The sequence below is a fragment of the Homalodisca vitripennis genome, chromosome 5 (genome assembly GCF_021130785.1).
Source record: "Homalodisca vitripennis isolate AUS2020 chromosome 5, UT_GWSS_2.1, whole genome shotgun sequence".
Taxonomy (NCBI): domain Eukaryota; kingdom Metazoa; phylum Arthropoda; class Insecta; order Hemiptera; family Cicadellidae; genus Homalodisca; species Homalodisca vitripennis.
This window is the reverse complement of record NC_060211.1, coordinates 144,068,344-144,092,460: the sequence shown is the minus strand read 5'-3', so window position 1 is coordinate 144,092,460 and position 24,117 is coordinate 144,068,344. Positions and strand designations below refer to the sequence as shown.

Here is a 24,117-nt window from a genome sequence, read left to right as displayed (position 1 = left end):
CATCCAAAGTGCTGTTAATTCATAACTAAGCCAACTTAAACATAAAATAAAAAGGTTGGTAGAAATGTAAAATAATTAGGATGCATGTTTTCGTGAAACATATTAAACTATCGATTATAAATATCCATAGTACAAAATATTGATGATAAATATTGATTGTATCATTGCATTCAAATAGGGAAATGTTGATACATTATTACCACATATATACATTTTTATGCGTAAAAATCAAAAGTATATATAATGTAAAATCAAATTTTATATAAACAACTATCTAGATTTTTTTCATACAACTATATTTAATATACAAGAAACAATACCTGCCACTGAACTTCTACAGAACATGATTGACATATACACTCAACGAGGTGTTGATAAGACCATGTTACTTACAATACAATTGGTTTAGTTGTCTTATTTTCAATGACTTTTTCAAATGGGTCGACCTTCAATGAAAGATATTTAATCATTATGAATAATATATTACTAGTATTCGGTACCAAACACTAAACAGTGTTCTTGTGAATTAAAAGTAGGTACATAGGTTTAAACGTAATGAGGCTAAATACAATATCGGTTATTTAAGGGACGCTGCACTTACTGGCTGCCATCTAGTTGTTTATACCATACTATCTGTTTCCCGCGGATTCGCATGCTTTTTGTAAGGTTTGCCCGTGTATTAACACTTCTGGTTCAATTGAATTATATTGAAAGCGCCAATGTACAGTTTACCTTGTTGCCACAATCAATAAAATTTGTCAAAAGTGTATGTTTATAGCCATTGTAAACGTACATGTATTTTATTATAAAGTGGTATAACACTCAAGCTTTAATATCAACCAGAAATTTATTTTAAAGTCTAATGTACATAAAAATTTTAGCGCCTTCATAAAGTGTTTGGCTATTTAATACACATAACTGTCTCGTAATTGCAGAGTATAATGTGCAGGGCTTTAATAACTTTGATACTTTGCACCGCCGCTTGGTGGTGAGTTACTCAGTGGGCATAGCGTATAAACCTTCTACGCGGAAAAATACATATACCTGTACATACAAATTTTTATAATGGTCGGTCAAATAGTTTCTGAGTCTATAAAGGATATACAGACAAACATTCACACACACACACACACACACACACACACACACACACACACACACACACACACACACACACACACACACACACACACACACACACACACACATATATATATATATATATATATATATATATATATATATATATATGAACGTAATGCACTCAATTGTGCAACTGATGAGAATGAGAATACCCCTTCACCTAGATTACACTATATTTTGTAGTCAAGGAGTCTCTGATGTCAAAACGATGCAAAGAGTTAATTTTGAGCTCCTTCCTGTGAATCCTGTGAATAAACGTGGAGTTTTTTTATATACATGTTTTTCAAGATCGAAAACTGGGTTGATACCTATGCTAAAAGTTAAGTATTTTTTAATGTAAATATCAATGTTAACTTTCTCAATTTGGATATCAACATTTCAATCGATGTTTTTAATCAATAGTTTTGCCGGTTTCATATAAAAGTGTAGCCAAGAATTATTTCGAGACTACATGAACATTATACATGATTCGCTCATCAGCAATTGTTATATATGAATTAAATAATAACCATAAAATTCTACCATTATGTAAGAAATAATTTGTTTTACATAACGTTATAGCTAAACCTAACGCTTATCCTAAAGAACATATTCACTAATAGCTCCAGAAAGCTTTAATAACGTCACTTCAGGTTACTTCAATCGCCAGAGCATGTGGAAATCGTACGGCACTACTATTAACTATTAACACTCAACTCCAACTTTAAATGCCGTCTGGGGAGTTCACTAGTTTTCTTTTACTATTAAATTTATTTAACTTTCACGGAGATCAAAACCTTGATAATTAGAGAGCCGTGACCTTGGAGAAAATCAGAGTAGTCATTATACTAATCCATCCACATTAGACGTGTCATTTTTCATTGAAGAAAGTCTACCTAATCAGCGTTAACTATCAAAAACCTTCATTAGAAAAAACTTTTATTTTTATTTTCATGGCTCACTTGCTATGATACATACCTGTAGTCTATACTTTTATTTAAGTAAATGAATTAATATACTGATAACAGAGCTAGTAAGTTAGCAGGTAGGAACGAGATACCTCTGTTTACAGGTTCTTACGACACAATCATATCATTGAATATACTGGTTCTTGTATACAATATAGTTATTGTTTTAGATATGAAGGCTATATTTCATTGTTATATTTTCACGTATATATTTGTTGTATGCATTATTTTTTTAATTATTAAACATTATAATAATAACATTATAACTGTTCATAAAATGTGGCTGTATCATGGATATTTTAGCTAACTCGTTCTTGTCTTTGAATTTTTTCAAGATAGTTACTATGTTAAATAAGTCAAATCTTCATCGTTCTGCGGTTTTAAATATCGTGAAAACAAATAAATACAACTAGTTATTAATTATGTTTCAGTAAAGAAAATGTGGTTTAATTAGGTTAGATAATATAACATAATAGGTTAATATATAATTTTGATATTTTAGTTGTAAAAGTGCATGTAAATCATGTTTTAATTAATTAAAAATTCGAAATATATTTCATTAATAATTTATGATAAACAATTATAAAGTACAAGAACAGTTATATTATGATGTGTTATGGAAATCAAGGTCTATGCATGAATACTCAATCAATCAAGTTATTCGTAGCATTAAAACTTTTACACTTGCAATTCAGTGCAAAGGAAAATAAGTTGCAAAGCAAACAAAAAATTTCAAAAAATACATAGTGTTATAAAACATTTTTTTATCATAAGCGAATTTCCATGTTTAAATTCCAGCTATTACGGCCCCACCGTAGTCTCTTTTTGCATTTTTAATTATTATGATAAACATTAAATTATGTTCGACCTTATTAATTTATTTTATAGTATCTATGTTAATATCATAATTTTATTTCGATATTCGGAACTAAAGCAACCCTGGAAAAAGAAATATAGATCGATCATAATGTTCAGAGTTCATATAGAGCCGGTTTCCGGTAGATTTCACAAGAAATCTGCCTATTGTAATCACTCTTACGACAATATTGCCAAAAAATGTTGCTGCAGTTCATCGGTCATAACCACCAGATCCTAGAATTATGATCAGTTTTCTAAGGAGACTCTAATGTTCATGGAGGTATTAATATTTCTCTAAAGAACACTTTCAGTGTTACAGTGCTATAACTGATTATAAAACAGCTGCTTAAATGTAACGGTTTTATTTAAATTAAACTCAACACAATTATAAACTAACTGTATTATCAAATCACATTTGTAGGAATAACTACTGAGTACTATTGTTTTTTTAATGCTTTTGTATTCCTACATTTCGATTCTGCAAGAATCCAAAGAATTTATTAATTTTCATAGTGAGTTTTCTGCATTAGCAAGCAATATAAAATAAATCGCGTATATCTGGGATACTGAATGTGGGATTTAGAAATATAAATCATACATTTATATTGTTAAATATCTATATCTATAATTTATAACATAATTGTAGGTTTGCGAATTGTTGGTTTTATCAGGAGTATGAACAATATATACAAAAAGTAACGTATTTTCAACATGTCAAACCCCTTTACATCATTACAATATTTCAATCTCTACAAGATCTTTAGTCATTTTTGATACGTTTTAATTGTAAGGGGATATATATATATATATATATATATATATACATAATTACTTATAATATGTATTATTAAGTATATATATATATATATACACTTAATTACTTATAAGTATATATATATATATACTCCCTTATATATTCATATATTAAAAAAGTACCGAGACTCGAACCCGGATCTCTCACTTTCGTATATATATATATATATATATATATATATATATATAAGGAAAGTGAGAGATCCGGGTTCGAATCCCGGTACTTTCACATTGAATAACAAGTACTTTTTGTGATTCAATATTTATCATTGTATTGTAAATCTATTTTCTGACCACTTGAATAATGTTGGTAATTTTTTAATCTCGTAAGGTTTAAAGATCCAGAAATTTCTATGTCATCTTCCAAAGTGTTGATACGTGTAGGTACTTACAATCATATAGTAACATATATAAAACGTTAATGTATGTACAAAACATTCCAGTAATACAGGCGAACACAATTACTACCACTATTTCCTACTGAGTGTAACGAAGGCTGGCAATATTGTATTTAATATGTCCTGAATAAACACACACAACACCCCCCCCCCTCACACACAACACATCCCCCCTCACACACATGCAATCCCTTCAATTCGAAGTTACATATGGTGAGTTTATATTAATTTGCTTAAATACATTATTTTACTAATTTATTTTGTAATCATGCATAGAATATTATTATTATTATTATATATATTGTAGTTGTTTGACACATGCGGGATTCTTAAATAATAAGATACAATATTTTAGTGACAGCGTATATCGTAGTATGATCCTGAACATAGTAATTTTAAATATACAGATTTAAAATATTACTATTTACAAGAAAAATGTAAACATTCAATTTCTAAAGATTGACATTTAATTTCAATTTGAATTTTTACCTTTTACAATTAAAATATACTTTCGGATTTCTTTATTTTTGAGATTTGAGGTATTTGAATATTTAAGTTCATTTAAAGAAGTTTTTCAGTTAATCTTATTTAGATTTCCTATTAATGATTGTGTGTCTGAAAACTAAAAGTCATATTTGGAAAAACATATTACTTGAATCGGACTAAATCTTCCTTTCAGAATTATTTTGGACGATTTCTTAATTGGTAAAAAGCCAACTGAAAGGTTTTGGGGTAATTATTTATCAAATTTATCATTTTAAGAGTTTTTCAGTTTTGGTAAATTTATGTCTGTATCTCTTAAAATTAAAAACAATTAAAACTTGTTAAGCTTTTAATTTTTCGTGACACATAAAAAAATTTAAATAATAATTAAAAAAGAAATAATTTTAAAATTACTTTAAAAAAGTGTATTCTTAAAATTTATGATTAAATATGTAATAAAACATTGTTATGAAGATTTATTTTTTATAAATTTTAAATAAAAATTTTTTTTTTATGAATTTTACTTTATACATATAAATTTTATTATTTATTTTTTATATACTTTTTTCTTAAAAAAGGAAGATTTTGTATATATATATAATTCTGTTTTTTTGAAAAAAAGAAATAATCTATACTTACAAAAATACAATGTTTAATTAGTGGAATGGATATTTCATCTCTGTGATACACGTCTTGAGGACAAGGCGCTGCTGGTTAAAACAGCTTATATAGAGCATAGATGTAGCACTAAAAAAAGTAATTGCACTGGATGACGGACACATTCCATGTCCAGATAACCCACGTCATGACCGGCCCGTGGTTAGTTTTTTCCTTCACCTATTAGTGATTAAAAAGGAGGATTACGCCCCACCACATGTAACGTTAGAGGCTTCAGCAAGGTTGCATACAAGTCTATAGCTCATTTAATTCTCGAGATATCTTGCGGACAGTTAGACAGACATTCATTATACTAAATTTACATTTTTACACTTCCCGGCAGACAAAAAACAAGTTTCGTCAGCCTACTGAGTGATCGGCTTCAATGATGATCAGCCAAATTTCGTGGTTGGACATGTTCCATCAATTACTTGGTTTTGTAGAAATGAAGTTTCATACAAAACTTAAAACACAGATAATCTTTCTCGAGACACATGATTATATTCACATTTTTGGTAATTGTGTTAGGTTTCATAATAACAGTGCTTAAACCAGTTCCAACAATTTTTGGACAAATTTTTATTCATGGTTGACCTTCATAACAAGTCTTCTATTTTTCTTTTAAGAGCCTAAGATACATGCGTTAAAAATTATTTTATCTCTCAACGATATTAAACAGTTTTAAAGCAAAATAAAGTTTTTCTAGGGGTTGAAACTCCATTTAAACTCCAGTGGATTTTTGATCCTTATGAAAATGCCTTAGTTTTTTTTATTTATCTTGACCATTCGTGTGTCAAATTTAAACTTTCTGTGATAACGGTAAGTTGGAAACTGATGATGAGTGAGTGAGCAAGGGATTTTCCATGTATAATATATATATATCGTTCCATATATATCGTTTACCATCTCTCTCTCTCTCTCTCTCTCTCTCTCTCCTCTCTCTCTCTCTCTCTCTCTCTCTCTCTCTCTCTCTCTCTCTCTCTCTCTCTCTCTCTCTCTCCCTCCCTCCCTCCCACCCTCCCTCCCTCCCCCCCTCTATCTCACTCTCTCTCCCTCTCTCTCTCTCTCTCTCTCTCTCTCTCTCTCTCTCTCTCTCTCTCTCTGTGTGTGTGTGTGTGTATGATAATATGTAAAAGGTACCTTAAAACGTGGTATGATAATAACACATTAATTGTTTTTTTTCCGTTTCAGATAATAGGAAAAGTATTGCACCAAATTTAAGCTTCTCATCCTTACTAGTTTATGAAATTTTTAAATCAAACTAACACACACACACACACACACACACACACACACACACACACACACACACACACAGTTGGTAAACGAAAAGAGATAGACCATTCGTGCACTTATTTTTTCGCACTCCTTGGCCCATGGAGCAATATCGTAGAATTTATGTAGAGAGATAGTGTTATTTATGACTTATTTCATATTATCGAACAAATAAAACATTTATGAAGGAAACAGGATTTTTCCGGACATTTGCCATCGTTCAGTGAAACAAGAAAACAGTAACACTACGTTTCGAGATCTGCAATCTGATCTCTTCTTCAGGTAAAGAACTAACCTAATACATAATTACAAACTATGTTAAAATAAACAAATCTTACTAAAGCGTTGTGGCACGCCTAGGTCAGGAATCACAACCTGCATGTTGTTTGTCAACTTCACTAACACTAAAGACATGCACTTAATACAAAACTATACAAAACACTAATCATTAACTAAGTGGTTAGTCGTAAGTGGTTAGTAGACGAGTGAAGACGTATTGTGACCTGTATTGCGTAGTTTAGTTAATGATTAGTGTTTTGTGTATAGTTTTGTATTAAGTGCATGTCTTTAGTGTTAGTGAAGTTGACAAAACAACATGCAGGTTGTGATTCCTGACCTAGGCGTGCCACAACGCTTTAGTAAGATTTGTTTATTTTAACCTAGTTTGTAATTATGTATTAGGTTAGTTCTTTACCTGAAGAAGAGATCAGATTGCAGATCTCGAAACGTAGTGTTACTGTTTTCTTGTTTCACTGAACGATGGTAAATGTCCGGAAAAATCCTGTTTCCTTCACAATCCTTCCATCGTCAAAAATAACCTTCAAACAAAAAAAAAAAAAACATTTATGATTTTGAAATTGGCGCCATGTAGTATATAGGTAGCGAAAACTAGCACTTCACGTTTCCGGATTGCTAGGGTGAGTATTACAATGCGAGGACGCGTGATTATTAAATTTTAGAATCGAATTTTAGTAAGGACTAAAATAAACTCTACTTAAAAAAAAAATTTTCTCCATGAATACTTGCTGTTACAAGAACCATGTGTATTCGGCTAAATAACAGTTATTTCTGAATATATAATTTACGTTAATAGCGACAACGTTGTTGAGTAACGAATATAATTATTTTTACATTCCATTCAATGTCATAACGGAAGTGACTGAGAAGCCACGCGACGAGAACAGATGCTGCCTGCAGAAGCAGCTTCACAACTAAACTCATTATCCGGCCACACCGTCGCGTCGCCCGCGCTGATTGGTGCAGGTAATAACTTCACAGGTGCGGCGGAATATCAATGGCAGGCGACACAATTATTGAGCTGCGTCGCAACCTTTATTTTCCACGACTGAAAGCTGTTGAAGTTGTTTATAACTTTGTTTACTACGGCGCACCTCACCGCCATTTTCCACGTGGAATGTTTGAAAATATACGACGGAACTCTTGTAAATACATTACTGAAAAGTGTACCGACAATCTTTTTGATGTTATCACCATAAGAACAATCCTTAATATAAAATGCTCTTTCACACTTATGGTGTTAGAACCATGTTGAATGATTTATTTTGAAGATAATTTTAATTAATACGCATCGATACACTATTTAAGGTTTCCAACATTTTTATTTTTAAAGAAAAATGAAAAATCGTTTGGATGCGTATCCATTATTTGTTGAATTGAATTCTACGATCATTAATTATTTGAGGTTTAATATTGATCTTACGGGGTAGAACTAAAGGACTTTAGCTTCCTTAAGAGAGATTTCAAGACATTTTTTCATTCATTGTTTTCTTTGTAGTTAAAAAGCATCTAGACATAAACAACGTAAGCAACACACTCATCCTCAAATATGTCATAAACTGCGCACACGCAATATACATCAATATATTTCCTTAATTTCTTTTGTGTTCTTAAAAATGTATATATTATCAAAACAGTATCTTTAAGGAATAAGAAGTTAAATTAGTAGGTGAATAATTTAGATCTGATTACTTTAATCACCAAGCTGATTAATAATTACAAGCTCTTAGTCTTAAGAGATACAGTAGCTTTTAGTATTGGCCCATGTTGGTACAGGATAAAAAGTTTCCTAAGTGTTCTTTAAAAGTTTTGGAATGTGCTTATATTCCGTATATAATTTTGTTATCCCATATGCACACTATCATGATTACATCGCCATTTGAGAATGACAATACTTTATATAAAGTATTTCTTAGATGAGGAAAAAAGATATTACAGAAATATGCAAATTATTATAATGTTATAAATGTATTTTACAAATATTGAATATAACTTAAACGAATAAGAAACCTAATGACCCGTCGATCGCGTAATTTAAAAAGAATACCAGTATTTGAAACAAAATTTATTACGAAGGGATAGTGTAATAAAATGCAAGCAGTTAAACACGCGTTCGTATTTCACTATTTTATTTTTTATAATTTTTTTGTAAAGAAGAGGTAAATTCACTTTAAATCTTTATTCTGCCCGTCCTTATAGGCCACTTGCACGCGCGATGATATTTATAATACGGTACTGGAGGGCAAGTCGGTACATTACAAGGTCGGTAGTACTGAAAACAGAATGTGAACCTGCGCTATCTCTGATCTAAAGACGTCTTGAACACGGCGCTCACTGCGATCGGATCAGCCCAGCCCGGATATTTTAGGACGTCGATATACACGTAATCAAATGAATACCCAGACTAGACTGAACTTTTATACACTGCCTAAATGCATGCAATCAAATGGACTCCCGCCCACTGCAACCGGTCAAAGCGGCACGGCTGGGCTGGCCGGTCATAGTGGGCGGAGAAAGGCCGGTCGGAGTGGCCCAGACATGCCTGGGCCAGGCCGGTCGCAGTCCTTTAGTCTGCTCGGCTATCGGATCTTCCACATTCTAGCACCGTGGCCTTATAATTAATATTGTGAAAAATAAAAAGTCACATACAATTTAAACTCTTGAAATTCCTTTTAAAAGAACCTTAAAATCTGTATAATTAGCATTTAACACTTTTTCAATGAATACGGATAATCTATACGTAGTTTTATTTAAAAAGTTCTGAGAATGTTCATGGTTTACTGCGCTTGTTCCTAATAATGTATGACCTATATTGCAAGAGAAAGAAAGTTGCGTTAAATAGCGTCCTGTTCATGACTATGCAATCATTCCAGGTTTTAAACACAACAATCATTTCTTGTTTTACCTAACATTGATCCACTTCCCACCTATTTGTGTTATACATATTCATTCTGAGCGTGTATTACTGAATCTGGGTTAGCGGCTCTGTTTAACGCGTTGTGGCGAAATACAGGGTTTCAATGAAGCGTTTTTGTGTCAGAACTGTACATTGAAGAACAGTCGTTATGTAAGATATTTTAAGCAGGCCCAAGTAGGAAAAACTAAAACCACATCACGCCACGGTAAACTCACAGTGTGGGACAGAAAGTTAGCTGTAAAATTCGCTGAGAGGGTGCATTAGTAATTAGATTTGCATAAAATCTTTGTTCAATTCTGCATTTTCCACACTAAGTAAACGAGATTATAGGCAACACCATAGTCATCGTAAGCATTCCTTAGATACGTGAGGAATGCTTAATGGGAAAATATCCTAAGCATGACACAGGTTCCAAATCTTTAAATTGTCGGTTGAGCTAATAGAATTATAAGTCCTATAAATAACTTTTCTGAAGTCATTATATTACTTATCTACCTTCAGGACAATTATTAATTCAATTATAATTGACAATATCTGATGGTTATTTTATTTGTCTATTTATAAATTTTCTACTTTTTACATTAATTACTTTATCCAATCAATTTTAATAATTGTCATTAGTCATACATGATTAACAAGTACTAACTCTAAAAATCTAGTTATCTTAGGCCATTTTACAAGTCGATCTAAAATATTATTTTAAATACGTACAATCCTTCGAGGATAACTATACTATTATATACAAATATGAAAGTGTCTGTATGTATGATCGTTTTTGTGTGTTACTCAATCAAGTAACAGCTACTGGGCCGATTGTATTTAAATTTTAAATAGACATTCTTATAGTCCCTGATTAACATATAGGCCTATTCCTATTTCGAAAATTCCTCTGGGGTATGCCCCACCGGTTTCGAAAACTCCATGTTTGAGGAAGATTGTAAAAAGGTTTGTTAATATTATAATGTGACAACACACTTATATCTTTAAAGGTACCATTCTAAATTTATTTGATGTTTATAGCGTTGAATTAGTACAGACTAGGCTTAAAAGTAACAACAGTTCTTATTAATACTATTTTAGTATTCTCTGCAATCACTGAATACCACAGAGGTTATCCAGATAATAAAATAGAAAGTTATAGTAACAACACATTCTTAAGTGTAAATTTTAGCTAACATTAAGAATGCAGTTCTTGGTCATTAGTGTAAAATCTTTGTTTTTCTAAGTAGATCTTTTAGAAAAATTAACTGTGGGATTAGATATTTCTTAGATCAGAACAAACTACAATGGCCATTGGTATACACTTTATACACTGAAATACAGGCTTCTCAGATCTGTGTACATGTATATATGCTGGATTGTTGCATTACATCATGAGTGGGTCAGCTAAAAAGAACTTTGACTTTAGGATTTATCATGAAGTATTGGAGAGAAATTCGAGTTATTTTGAAGCACTTGAAACTTTTCATTCTCGTACTAGAGGGCCAAAAGTCACCACTCTTAAAAATGAAATCTAAAATCAGAAGATCAAAAGATTGGAATATTTTTCAGCGAGTATCACCAAAATCAGGACTGTTTAGAATGACATTTAAAAGGAATATGTCTACGACGAGCCAGTTTTTTAGGAGTGAATTGCATGAGAAGCTGCGGGAAGGAGGAATGCCCTCCAGTGGACGCCGAGTGTAGATCTTCCAAAACCCAGCGGTGGGGTCTAAGACTAGCCTCCTGAACAAATTTTGAATCATCTACCCCTAATTATAACGGACGGTCTGAGATGGAGAACTTGCAGATGTTCAAATAAATATGTCTATCTCAACTTCTATTACAACTACGAAAACACCTTCAATTCTTATTAACACAATATTGTTTCTTAAAATTGTTTTAAATCGTATTCCGAAAATTCAAGACGTTGCATACACTATTATACCCGTGTTTGCTCTTAAACTGAGTCTATATTAAAGGATTATCCTGTCTGCAACTTAACACAAACATCCTCTGGCTGCTTACCCACGTAGACTGAGAAATGACGGAAAGTAACAAATTACCCGAAAGAGAGTGACTGACATCTGCAATGCTAATGGGGTTGCAACACGGAGAAGAAGGGCAGCAGCAGAGGTAGCGACGGAACTGCTCCTGACCCATATAACAAGAATGGTACAAGGCTGGTATCCCGCCACGTGACGTGTCCCGGAGTATATAGTCGTGTGGGTGGCTGCCTCCTCAGTCTGTACCTGTGTCATAGTGTGCTATCAACATGCGTGTCATGTGTATCAGTGTGGCGTCCGTGTGTCTTCTGGCACTTCTGCAGAGATTTGCCATAGGCGCTTCTGTTACCCGGGACTTGGAGGTTTGTCACATATTTTGTCAAAGTATACAAAACCATGAGAATAAAAAGGGGTATGTGACAACATGGTCATGCCTTTTCGACCTTGTTGGACCTCAATAAAATTGCAGAGTTTATAACGTTTTTTAATAGCATGTTATCAAAAGTTAACAATTCCACTCACACATACATACATCTACTATAAAAATAAAATAATAAGGCACCAATAAGCAACACATCTAGTATGTAAACGTATATATATATAATTAAATATTTATGGCAATAATTAATATTTAATAATTAATTCAATAAAGATATTTCAAAAGTAAACCGTATAAAGCTATAAATGATATAGAAATGAGCAAAAGCACTGTGTAGAATCATTTCAAATAACACCGAATTTTCTGTTTTGTATTTTGTTTTTAGTTACTTGATGCAATATTCCGTAAAGTTATAATGCAATTGATGTTCAATACTTCACATAAAATGTAATATTGTTTGGGTAGAACTTAACATTATAAGAAACTGAAATTCACCACCAAATATGAAATATTGGATATTGTTGTTTAATATTGTTTAGTATAATACAATTTTTAATACGAAACTTATGTCATTAGGAACTAATATACAATTAAGAATCATATTGTAAGTTATATCTTGATTACCATTCCAGATAGGAAATTGGAGATATGTTAGTGAAATGAACAAAGACTTCAAACGTTAGTGGATGGAACAAAGTATAACTTAAGCTAATACTTTAGGATGAATTGATTGAAAATATCCAAAAAATGTCAAAAATTCCTGCTCTCAAACTTGGTATTGTTTCTTGTAAACAAGGCTTTTCAAAGCACTTTATAAAATAATTATATTTGAGACACAAAAGAACATATTAGTTCAATACGTTATTCAGGGATATTTATGTTTCTATTTGATTAACAAAACTGTTAAATTTAATTCCAACACCTTTTTTATACAGGAAGAATGTTTACTTTTTAACTTACCACAAGTAGACGGAGTGAGTGCCTGACTGAAGGAAAGTCCTATACTTCAGACACTAAAACAGGAAACGGTAGTAGTGGTAATTTGTATGAACTATTAGCTTCGCGTCTTCCTCGACACCTGACATTGTTTGTAAACACAGAGGTCACTGGCCCCAGGCCTGTCACACACACGGTTCTGTAGTTCAGTAGTTAAACTAACAGCCTACGTTTAGTGCTCTATTGTCTCAATTAGTCATAAATCATCGGATGTGTTAATGTTGTCTGTAAAATATTTTTCTGCGAAGGACGCATAAAGTTCATGAAATATCAATTGATATTTTAGAACAATGGTCCTGTGGTAAGCTACGTGATTCATTCGGTTAAAAAATTTAGATACTGATTCCTTCTATGCATGAGAATAACCAAGTATGTAACCATTAAATAAAGAATAAAGAATCCAGTAAATGTACGGAAAAATTTTTCATATAATTATTGGAGTTTTAATACGTATTAATTTAAATGCATCGAAACATTTATATGTACCTAAGCTATATTTAATTGTTATACTTCACAGTATAAAGTTACTGTTAATTTACTCAAAAGGCATTCTGATATATAATAAAAACTTTAAGACTACTTTATATTATTAAACATTATTTGTAATAAATTTACTGTGTATATATATATATATATATATATATATATATATACACATAAATATATATACATATTAATGTAATGAAAGTAACTAAAACCCTTTTAAAAATGTTTTTATTACATACACGTGTTTCGGTTTTTAACCGAATTATTATGGAGACTGACCATAACTACACAGATATTGAAAAGAACATGGAAATTTTAGATATCGAAAGGAAAGGAGATAAATTAAACACAACAGAAGAATTAAATATCTATCAAAATTATAATAAAGATCCTCATAACATTTTAAATAGTAATCTGAAAAATAAGACAAATCCAATTTTTGAAAAAATTAAAATATTAAATACAGATTACTAATAAGAAAATTATAACTGTGTCATTTAAATTTAACATATGTTTAAAAGGTCCACATGTGTATATCTAATTGTTTATTATTTATTTTAGAGGTTAATGTACACTGATGATGATGGTTAAAAACCGAAACACGTGTATGTAATAAAAAGTTTTTTAAAAGGGTTTTAGTTACTTTCATTACATTAATATATATAGATAACCCTATAAGTGGAGTTAATAACATAATAATATATACATATATATATATATATATATATATATATCTAACTAGAATATTCTTTGTGAAAAATAGAAATGTTGTTTTAGAAATGAATAAGTTCGTTTTGTGATTTAGATACGATTTATCTCAAAAATTAGAAATGTGTTGGTCAAACAAAATTTGAAGGAAGTTTCGTAAATAAATAAATGCATGTAGTAATAAAAAAATTCAAATAATATTTTAATGAAGGCCGGAAGTGAATTAAACATAATTTGAAGTAGTTTTGAAAATCTGAAACTCTTCTAAGGAATTTAATGTATTTGTCACAACCACCCAAAATCGCTTTGAAACCAACAATTGCTGAGCTAAACGAAAAGTAAATGAGTGCACTGTGAATAAGAAAGACACACCTCACCTTTCATGCCCGCGTACATAGAAGCGTGTCTGCAGAACCAACGCCAGCGATGACATGCTCAACGGCTTCATGCCTGCAAGGATGTAATAAAAAGAATATAATCCGAACTGACAGGATTCTTTTGCAGAAATTCTACTACTTTACTGCAAAGCAGGACACCATGTAGCACATGTAGCAAGTATTGCTGAAAAAAATTAAAAAAACTTGATTATTTAAAATTACAAAGAGAATAGCCTTAATTCATTTGAAATCGACCAAGACAAGACATTTAATAGTCACATAATGTAAAAATAGTATTAGTAAAAATCCTGTCTTAAAGTTATTGAAGTTACCTTAAATGTTATTTTCTGTTCCAGCAGGACGTGCCGAGGGCAAGGAACTCAGCTTCAGAAAGCTTCAGCAATGATACTAAAACTTGCAATTGCGGTAGGTCAGCAATTTAACATATCAATTAGTTGTTGCAGCAAAGTTAAAATGTCACAAGATTCAACCAAGCAGTTTCTTTATATTATTCTAAACAGTCACTTTAAACACTTAGATGACAGGATGTTTAACAGAGAAATGTGAATATATAAATTTGTCACTAATTGTCTCAAACATATTGAGATTGAGATTATAAAATAAGAAGTAAAATTAAAGACAAGACAATAGAATAATTTTCACTATATACGCCAGAAAAGGTATTGTGTCATGCAATATGTGCCTAACCCCTTCACGTCTTGTGTGTGTACAGTGTGTGGCCAGTATGGTCGGGATATGCGGATCGTGGGAGGGACAGAGGCTGACGCACAAGAGTTCCCCTGGATTGTCCTACTCTCCAACAGGGGCAAGTTTTACTGTGGCGGGACTCTCATCACTGCCAAACATGTGTTGACAGCAGCCCACTGCACCCAACAGTGAGTAGAACCTGGAGTTGCATAAAGTGTTTGGAATTTTTATTGTTCAGACTGACTACACATATGTATACTTTTCACAAGCGATTGTTATAAACTCAGGAGTCATCACCTTTAATTTATTTTCTCTGGAAAGCAAAACTATGAAGTTATTCAATCCCCGAATCAAAAGTCAAAATGGCAGCATAAAATCCCGTCATAATCAGAAAATTTATATTTTAGTTGATATAACTCTGAGGTCAAACTCAGTTCCATTCATACTATTAATGAAAAAAATCCTATTTCAGTGTGAAATGAATCTCCCACAACAGCAAAAAAGGCACTATCTACTGTGGATGGAGTCATTAAGAGAGCTGATTTAGTTATTTTTAAGAAGTTCATACTCACTAAGAGACTAAATTTTGAGTCTATTAAGTAGTATGAACGTAATCTGGGTGAGAATAAATATTTTCGATTAATGTTACATTTTTGTAGATAATTATATCAATTTTATAAACATGACTCAACTGGAACATGTAAAATCTTTTTTAAATTAATAAATATTCTTATAAAAACCAATTTGAAATAAAATTTAATTAAATAATAATTATATAGTAACATATAATAAAGTTGAGTAATTAATTAAATACATTATTATCATTCATTAATTAGGTTAAGTAACAAACTATTAATTAAAAATTTGGGGAGGGTACGATAAGCGGACCCGGTTTTTTATATCGAAGAATGTAATCATCGATACCTAATATTCACATCTCAAATCCTAGACTATCAATCGATATAAAAGTATTTATAGTCCGCAATAACAAACATTATGTTTTAAATTAAAATGTGAATTTAATATTAACGGTGATCAAACAAATTATTATAAACGAAATTAGGAAAACTGAAGACGACCATATTTGCTCCTCTCACAGTTAGATTTGTTTCTTTCCCACAAATTTCACATAATGGGGTTTTCAGTACGAGTCCTATATGTTGAAGCCACGAAAAACATTTCTTATCATCTTTCAAAGCAATATCGTGTAGTTTACTAAAATTGACTGCCATTTTAAATAATCAAATGTTACTTATGTAAAATTTAAATATTACCCTACGTGTATTATTTGAAAGTGTTTACAGCTGTTGATATAGATTATTTAAGTTAATTGTTCAAAATAATTAATTAGTATCGATTGATTATATCAATGGTCATGATTAAGTAATATCGTTTGCCAATTTCGATATAAAAAACCGGGTCAGCTTATCGTACTACCCAAAAATTTTAATAATTTGGATAACATTTTTCTTAATGGGAATGACAGAAAATTGATATAAAAACAATTAAATAATGTCAATTATGATTTTGTTACGCCAGGTACTATATTTATTGTTTTAGTATCTTTAAATTAGTATTTTTAGTCTAAGTGCTAACAGTACTAGAAGAATTATAATTCTAAGAAATATTTTGTCTTATTTATTCAGTGAATACGCCAATGTACTTTACTATTATCTAGCTAAAATTCAATACAAACGGATAGTAACGTAATTTACAACTGAGTAATGGATTTAGGCTCGTAATGTACGAGTGTTAAGCGTACTGACCCAATATTCTGAAAGCACAGAATCCCAATATGTCCATGTGTTGCTGCACTAGACGATTGTTAAAACGTTTATTTATTGGAGTTTTATTTTTAAAGGAAAAGAAATACTTTTGTTACCGTTGTTCTAGAGTAAATTTATTTTTAAAATACACACTTTGGGTTTTACTTTAGTGGTATAATTTTGTTTGTATTGGATTTTTGGTCTTAATAAACACCAAACATAAAATTCAGATGCAAATACATATTTAAAGAAACTAAAAACAATTGGAAAACTAAAAAACATCGGTGTCAGAAATTTCTCCCTGCAAAGCGTCTAAATCGATTCAATTCATTCTTGAGTATAAAATAAATAACTGGTTTCCTTGCATATTTGCATCGATGAGTATACATCTTCCTCATATAGCTTAAGTGTACTCAAAGATGGACTCAGCTGTTGTTCCTGATCACTGATCGTGAGAAGATCTAAAAACGGCAGTATTCCAATAACTTAAAACAACTCTCTAATTTCCAGCTCATCATTTTAACTTGAGTTTTCCACATATTTACAGAATGTACGAGTTATAAATTGAAACTATTCCACTAAATAAGGCAAAATTAAAACATAATTTTTGAGTTAGAGTTTTGAAAGTATTAAAAAATATCGATGTCTTGAAAAATTAGCTATGCTATTTGATAAAATGGTATACAATTCGTTATTTAACGCTTTCCCCAAATGGATCTGTAACACCCTGGCACACTAGTTTCTACACATTCTGTCCCTCTCTAGATTTTAGTACAAATATCCCCGCATAGATTCTTAGTTGTTATGAAAACACACTTCATGTTCAAGGATCCGCAAAGAACACGTGACAGTGACGATCGGCGAACACAATCGTAACAACTCGACCGAGAAGCTGCAGACCCGGAAAGTTGTCCGTATGACACCCCACAAGGGGTTCACTATGCTCACCTTCGACAACGACATTGCCATCCTCGAGCTGGATTCTCCTGTGACCTTGTACAAGACCTCGGTACGAACCGCCTGTCTCCCCAACTCAGGTAATTTTCAGTTAAAAAACCAAACTGTTTCTGAAGGATTTTTCTTTTCAACATCATTTTTATCACTATATGACTCTATACCTACATTAAATTGAGTGACAAATAAGAATACTTTTAAGTCTATTGAATTCTTAAAACTAATGCTAGAAATTCAATACTGTATACTTGTTAATATAGCTGCACTTAGACTACCATTATACTCTGTGTGCAAAGTTCAGAACTAACTTTACATCTCTTAGGATGAATTGGATTGTGAAAGCTCTCTATATAAATGCTCGAGTAGTAAATAATAACTTTTGTTGAAGACGGAGTTTATATTGCTTATAGAGAACTAGGAATATTATCTTACGCTGTTGTACTTGCAGGATCGCTCGATCCAAGAACGAATCGCTCAATTAATTTGCAGTGGCCTCAGAATGCATTTGATAATTTATCTCATACTTGGCATAGAGTACATGTAAATTATTAACAGCGACTTAGAAAGTATATATTTATTATATCCTTAAAGACAGATGTGCATTAATACTACTTTAAGCCCATAAATTAAACCAGCCAACTAAATTGTACTTACATCCTTATTGCGTGAATATTTTATAACTCATGACACTTAAAGATCACCGATCGCAATTACGCAATTAGGCTATCGTAGGATCCTGGACATTTCGAATTGTAAGGGACTGTTATTGACTGATTTAGTGAATGTGTTCCATGGAATGGCTTTATTACAGATGACGAAGACTACACGGGCCGGAGTGCCACTGTAGCGGGCTGGGGAAGATTGGCTGAGAGGAAGAAGAAGACCTCAGAGCTTCTGCGCAAGGTTGAAGTTCCCATCCTGTCAGAATCCGAGTGCAAGAGTAAGGGCTACCCTGACAGCAAGATCACCGAAAACATGATCTGCGCTGGCTACACTGATGGCAAGAAAGACGCCTGTCAGGTAAATTGATCTGCTTGTACTACTTGATCAGCCTCAGGATTTCTTGATTATCATAAATTCTTAGAACCCTAAAAAATATGATATGTATGGAGTGGGGGTTGACATGATCGTCACTATTAGATTGAATTGAATATGATTCAGGATTGAAGAGATTACCTTTACCAGTTTAGAACAAATATTGAAATTGAATATTAAACATTAGTTTCTTTTTGAAATGCAGTTCCTTTTTAAACAAAGTTATATGAATTGTATGTATAAATAATATACGAATATGTTACAAACAAAGCATATCATATCACAGTATCTATATATATATAAATGCGAATGTTTGTTTGTATGTTCCGTTATAACTCTGGAACCAATGCACGAAACATCGTGAAATTTTGTACAGTGATTCTACACGTTCCTGGAAGTAACATAGGCATACTTTTAGAGAGGTGGCTGGTCCAGTTTAAATAGTTTATTTAATTAATTTTTTAATTATAAATAGTTGTTGATGTTGAAGTGTTTTTATATTGGATCCGACAGACTGCGCTACGACACGTAATACAAAGCAAACTGATACTTAACAGCTGTTAATACTTTCAGCTGAAGTTCATCAAAGAGGCAGAAACATTTGTTTACATTTAAAATGTAGAAAATTTTTATTATAAAGTGCTTGATCAGTAGTGTAATGCAGGTTGCATAGAAGACGTCATTGCCTAATTTTAAATTCAGATTGCACCAATGATCAATAAACTGTCTAATGCAATGAAAATATTATTAAACGCTATTATGAAAACAACCTCATTGTACAAATCCGTGAATGTTTGCACATAAGGTAATAGAATTTGGTTACATTGAAGGTAAATGAAAAGAGCCGAAAGAAGACACTTTATGATCGAAATTGGGTTTCTTTGATACATTTTCTTGAAGGCACACTCCTAAATAATACTGGAAATATCTTAGACAGAAAATTAATTTTAACAGACCAAATTTGATTCTTTATAACCTAATTAGTTTACCGAGATTCATCCATATACATTAATTGTTCTGAATAACTTATAAACACCTAGCAAAAACCACGAAAGATAGAGGCAGGAATATGGTACATACCTTCATAATGCGCCCAAGAAGCTCACGAAGGAACGTCTATCAATTATCTCAGCAATGTTTAGAATGTGATAGAAAAAGAATAAGTGAATATAGTGTACTGTTTTCAACGGGAAATTGCGTGCGATGCCGCGGGCAACTTTTGCAAAAAATTATTGAAATGCGCAGCGAAGCACGCCGGGTCCGCTAGTTTACTATAAAAATTTCTTAAATGAGGAAGTAATGGGATCAACTGAATAATAAGAATTTTTTGTAAAGTTGTTTTAATGTAATATTAATTAAGCTTACTATACTAAATACACATTTTCCTTTGAATTTCTTGAATGAAATAGCAGTTCAAAATGATAAACCTCTTCACTATGGATTTTGTTTTAAAAATTTCTATAAACTCTTTTTCGAAAAGCAAGTTATATTTGAAACAACTAAAAGTTACACGAAATATAACTTCCAGCATAAGCTCTTAAGCAGAAGATGCTACTATAGCACTAATGCCGTTGCTACTTGAGTTAATGACTAAGCTGCCAAATAGATAGATCCTGTTTAAGAACTCTTGATTTTGTTTCTTGAAAGATGAATTTCATTCCGAACTCACCACACGAAAGTCTTCATCATGAAACATAATTTAAGTAATCATGTACATAGTTATTTTTTAATGTAGGTTGTTTGTTATATAAACAATCCTAACAAATTTACCTACTCCAGAAACTCTGAATACATTCCTAAAATATAGAAAATTTAGTTTATGGTAAAACTACAAAGTTGACTCAGAGGTCGTAAAGTCGCGAGGTCTGTATATTGGAACCAACTTACTTAATTTTCTTATAAGAGTAATTTGTTATTTGTTACAGTAAGATCGATTTCATATTCTACTAATTAACTTTAATAGATTGTGGGATTATTTACTGTCATGATCGTAATGTTAAGTTTTTTAAAGTATATGATGAACTATATTTCAGTTTAGTCAATATATTAATTATGAATATGAGATGTATTGCAGAAATACTCAGAAACACTTAATGCAAATTGCAATGCTTGCCTAAATTTTACTGAAATCAACAAGGACTTGTTTTAACGTTTAATATATCCTTACGTAGTTTCTCTAAGCAATAAATTAATACTAACTAGTAGTGTTTTTAAAATAGAGTTCTGGAATATATCGGTATCTTAGTAATTGCCCAATCAATGGTCACAGGAAGTTGTCGGTCAGCCTCTGATAACATAGTTGATGATTGATTGGAATTTCCAGAGAAAGTCGCGCATTAGAACGGAAGTGAGGTAATTGGTTTGGTTTCGAGAAAAGAAATGCATCCTCGTGATTACTTCAGATACTTAGTAGAAGCTTCTCTCTGTGCGCACATTTCTAGCAATCAAAGACATTTGGATTATCTCGATTGACTTTTTATTCGACAGGTTACAATATATATATATATATATATATATATATATATATATATATATATATATATATATATATATATATATACGTGATATTATGCAAAATGTTACCTAAGTGTATTTAAACGTATTCAGTTGGCTGTGTATTAATAATACTTACGTGTTACAGGGAGACAGTGGCGGTCCTCTGCATGCTATGGACGCTAAGAACGTTACGGAAGTTATAGGTAAGTCTTTTATTTTCTTTTTCTTTTACTGCTTAGCTTGTATTTTTATATATCTACCTTAACGATTAATTTCAGTTATTCCACTGTCTTTCGGCGCCTGCCTTACTCTGGGGTTAAGTATGTCAAGCAGGAACTGTGTGGAATGGTCTCGCCCTTAGAAATACCAAGGTGGTGGTTGAGATCCGATATGATTTAGTATCCTTCTGAACTGAGAGATCATTTTATGAACGTTTGAAAATAATTACTCAAAAATATGAGTAAAAGTGATAAAATGATATTTCGTTTCGTCTATGTAAAATATTTAAAATTAATTGGTTAATCATCACGTAAAAGAGGACTGGTTCGCATCTTTCTTATCATCCAAGGGGTCCTGAATAGTTATCATCTTTGCTTATCATCTAAGAGATCCAAGTTCGGATCCCGGCGTGAGCATAGCATTTACAACGAAAGAAAAAGAATCTTTTATCTGAGCCTACTCCGAAATAATATGATAAATGGTCACTGGGTAGAATCTTAGATAATTCTCCATCCCCCCCCCCTCTGAAGGATACAACGTTTCCTACACGTTCACGTTTCGTGGGGAGTAGTTGTTATGACTAGTCTCTCGACCATCCGAAAGCTCTGAATGGTGTTGGATGACATGGAAAAAAACAGTATCATTGCTCCCCTGATACACCAGTGACCCCTGGAGTACGATATGTTCGTCATAGACTTACAAGACACCTGGTAAAAGTCCTTCTTTACTTTGATATTTTGCAGGAATCGTCTCCTGGGGCAGAGGCTGTGCGCGTCCTAACTTCCCCGGAATATACACGCGGGTAGCCAGGTACATCTCATGGATCGACGAGCGGCTGGGAGGAGAGTGCCGCTGTACTCGCAGACCCGGTAACCGCACCAGGACTCCCCGTGACGACTTGGAGGACGAATCTCAGGACTCCTTCAAGATCCTGTAGACATAAGTGGTCCGAGGTCCTCCGTCGTCTAGTCAATTCCTCGTCCGACCCACCTTGCTCATCCTGTGTTTTCATCTGTATTATATTCACATTCTGTACCGTTATTTGTAGTCGCAGTGTTGCACTAAGTAGCGAATTTGTGAAGTTTGAATATAGAATTGAAATTAATTCTTTACCGTAAGATCAACAACATTATATACATTTTTTAAGTAAACTTACCAGTAGTTATTTGATTATAGTTTTGACTTTTGTTTTCGTTACCATATATATTTAATTTTATAGTCGTAAAAGTGATAGCTTAAGAATCATGTAAATATTTTTAGATCTTAAAATCTACTTGAACATTACGCGTATCAAACCTGTATATATTAGAGCAAAACAATAGTTTTAGCGAAGATCTTTTATTCGTGAAAACATGGTTTTGTCATTACAGTACAGTTTTCTCTGTATATAAATGAGGAATTATAATTATCCACCGAATAATTTACATAGTAATTATTGTGATAATAGGATAGGAACGCAATTATATGCTGTAGTGGTTACACGTATACAGTGTTAACTAATGAGTACGTCCCATGTAAAAGTTGTGATTAGTATTGGGAGACTGCTGCAGACGGAATTCATTAACAGTAGAAAGTATCGATAGAATGTTGAATAATATTAATAGTTTGCTATTGTGCCATTGTTTTAGTGGTTTAAACTTAGATTTACTTTAACTAGTGTTTTAAGTGCATAGTTTTACAGCATTTTTATACTTTATAAAATTAAGGTTTTTTGTTTTTTAAATTTTAAACTTCACAAAACAGATTGATTTTGTTAAATGTACCTGGTTTTAATCAATAAAGTTTTCAGTTAGAATAAATAATATTATTTCATTTTACCTATTAAGGTTTTCTCAGATCCCTCCATGTGTCAGAATTAGCTCATTTTAAAATCCCAGAGCAATAATATAAGTTTCAAATTTTTTACTGGTACGCTTAAGTAGCATTTTACCTTTCCCATTATTTTACTACGATAGCATCATAAGCGTACTAAACATCGCCTACATATTTCATTGTTATGCAGTTTATGCAGTAATGCTTGTAAGAGACACCACCATGTTTGAAGGCTGTTATCTTTACAGTGAATAGAATCTTGTTTTTATCTTCCACTAACGTCATTTTAAAATGTAGCTTCATTTTATAACAAAATATACTGAAAATCGGTCAAAGAACTTAGAGTTTATTATTTTGTTAACAAAACATTGCCACTTCTCATGTTTACTATTCCCTTGGCTATTTTTC

At 31.9% G+C, this 24,117-nt stretch overlaps 1 protein-coding gene across 1 annotated transcript; it reads left to right on the top strand.

Moving 5' to 3' along the window:
* The first annotated feature begins 11,989 nt into the window (after positions 1 to 11,989).
* LOC124363944 (trypsin-like) lies at positions 11,990 to 23,673 on the top strand. The gene is made up of 7 exons (XM_046819215.1): positions 11,990 to 12,135; positions 15,076 to 15,145; positions 15,453 to 15,615; positions 18,022 to 18,230; positions 18,959 to 19,167; positions 21,824 to 21,881; positions 22,641 to 23,673. Exons 1-7 carry the CDS (start codon positions 12,043 to 12,045, stop codon positions 22,832 to 22,834), a joined length of 996 nt encoding a protein of 331 aa, XP_046675171.1. The 5' UTR covers positions 11,990 to 12,042; the 3' UTR covers positions 22,835 to 23,673.
* The last annotated feature ends 444 nt before the right edge of the window (positions 23,674 to 24,117 follow it).

Coding starts and splice junctions, on each gene's coding strand:
- LOC124363944 (XM_046819215.1), top strand. CDS start 12,043: ATGCGTGTCATGTGTATCAGTGTGGCGTCCGTGTGTCTTCTGGCACTT. Junction 15,146..15,452: donor TACTAAAACTTGCAATTGCG/GTAGGTCAGCAA, acceptor GTGTGTGTACAG/TGTGTGGCCAGTATGGTCGG. Junction 21,882..22,640: donor GAACGTTACGGAAGTTATAG/GTAAGTCTTTTA, acceptor GATATTTTGCAG/GAATCGTCTCCTGGGGCAGA.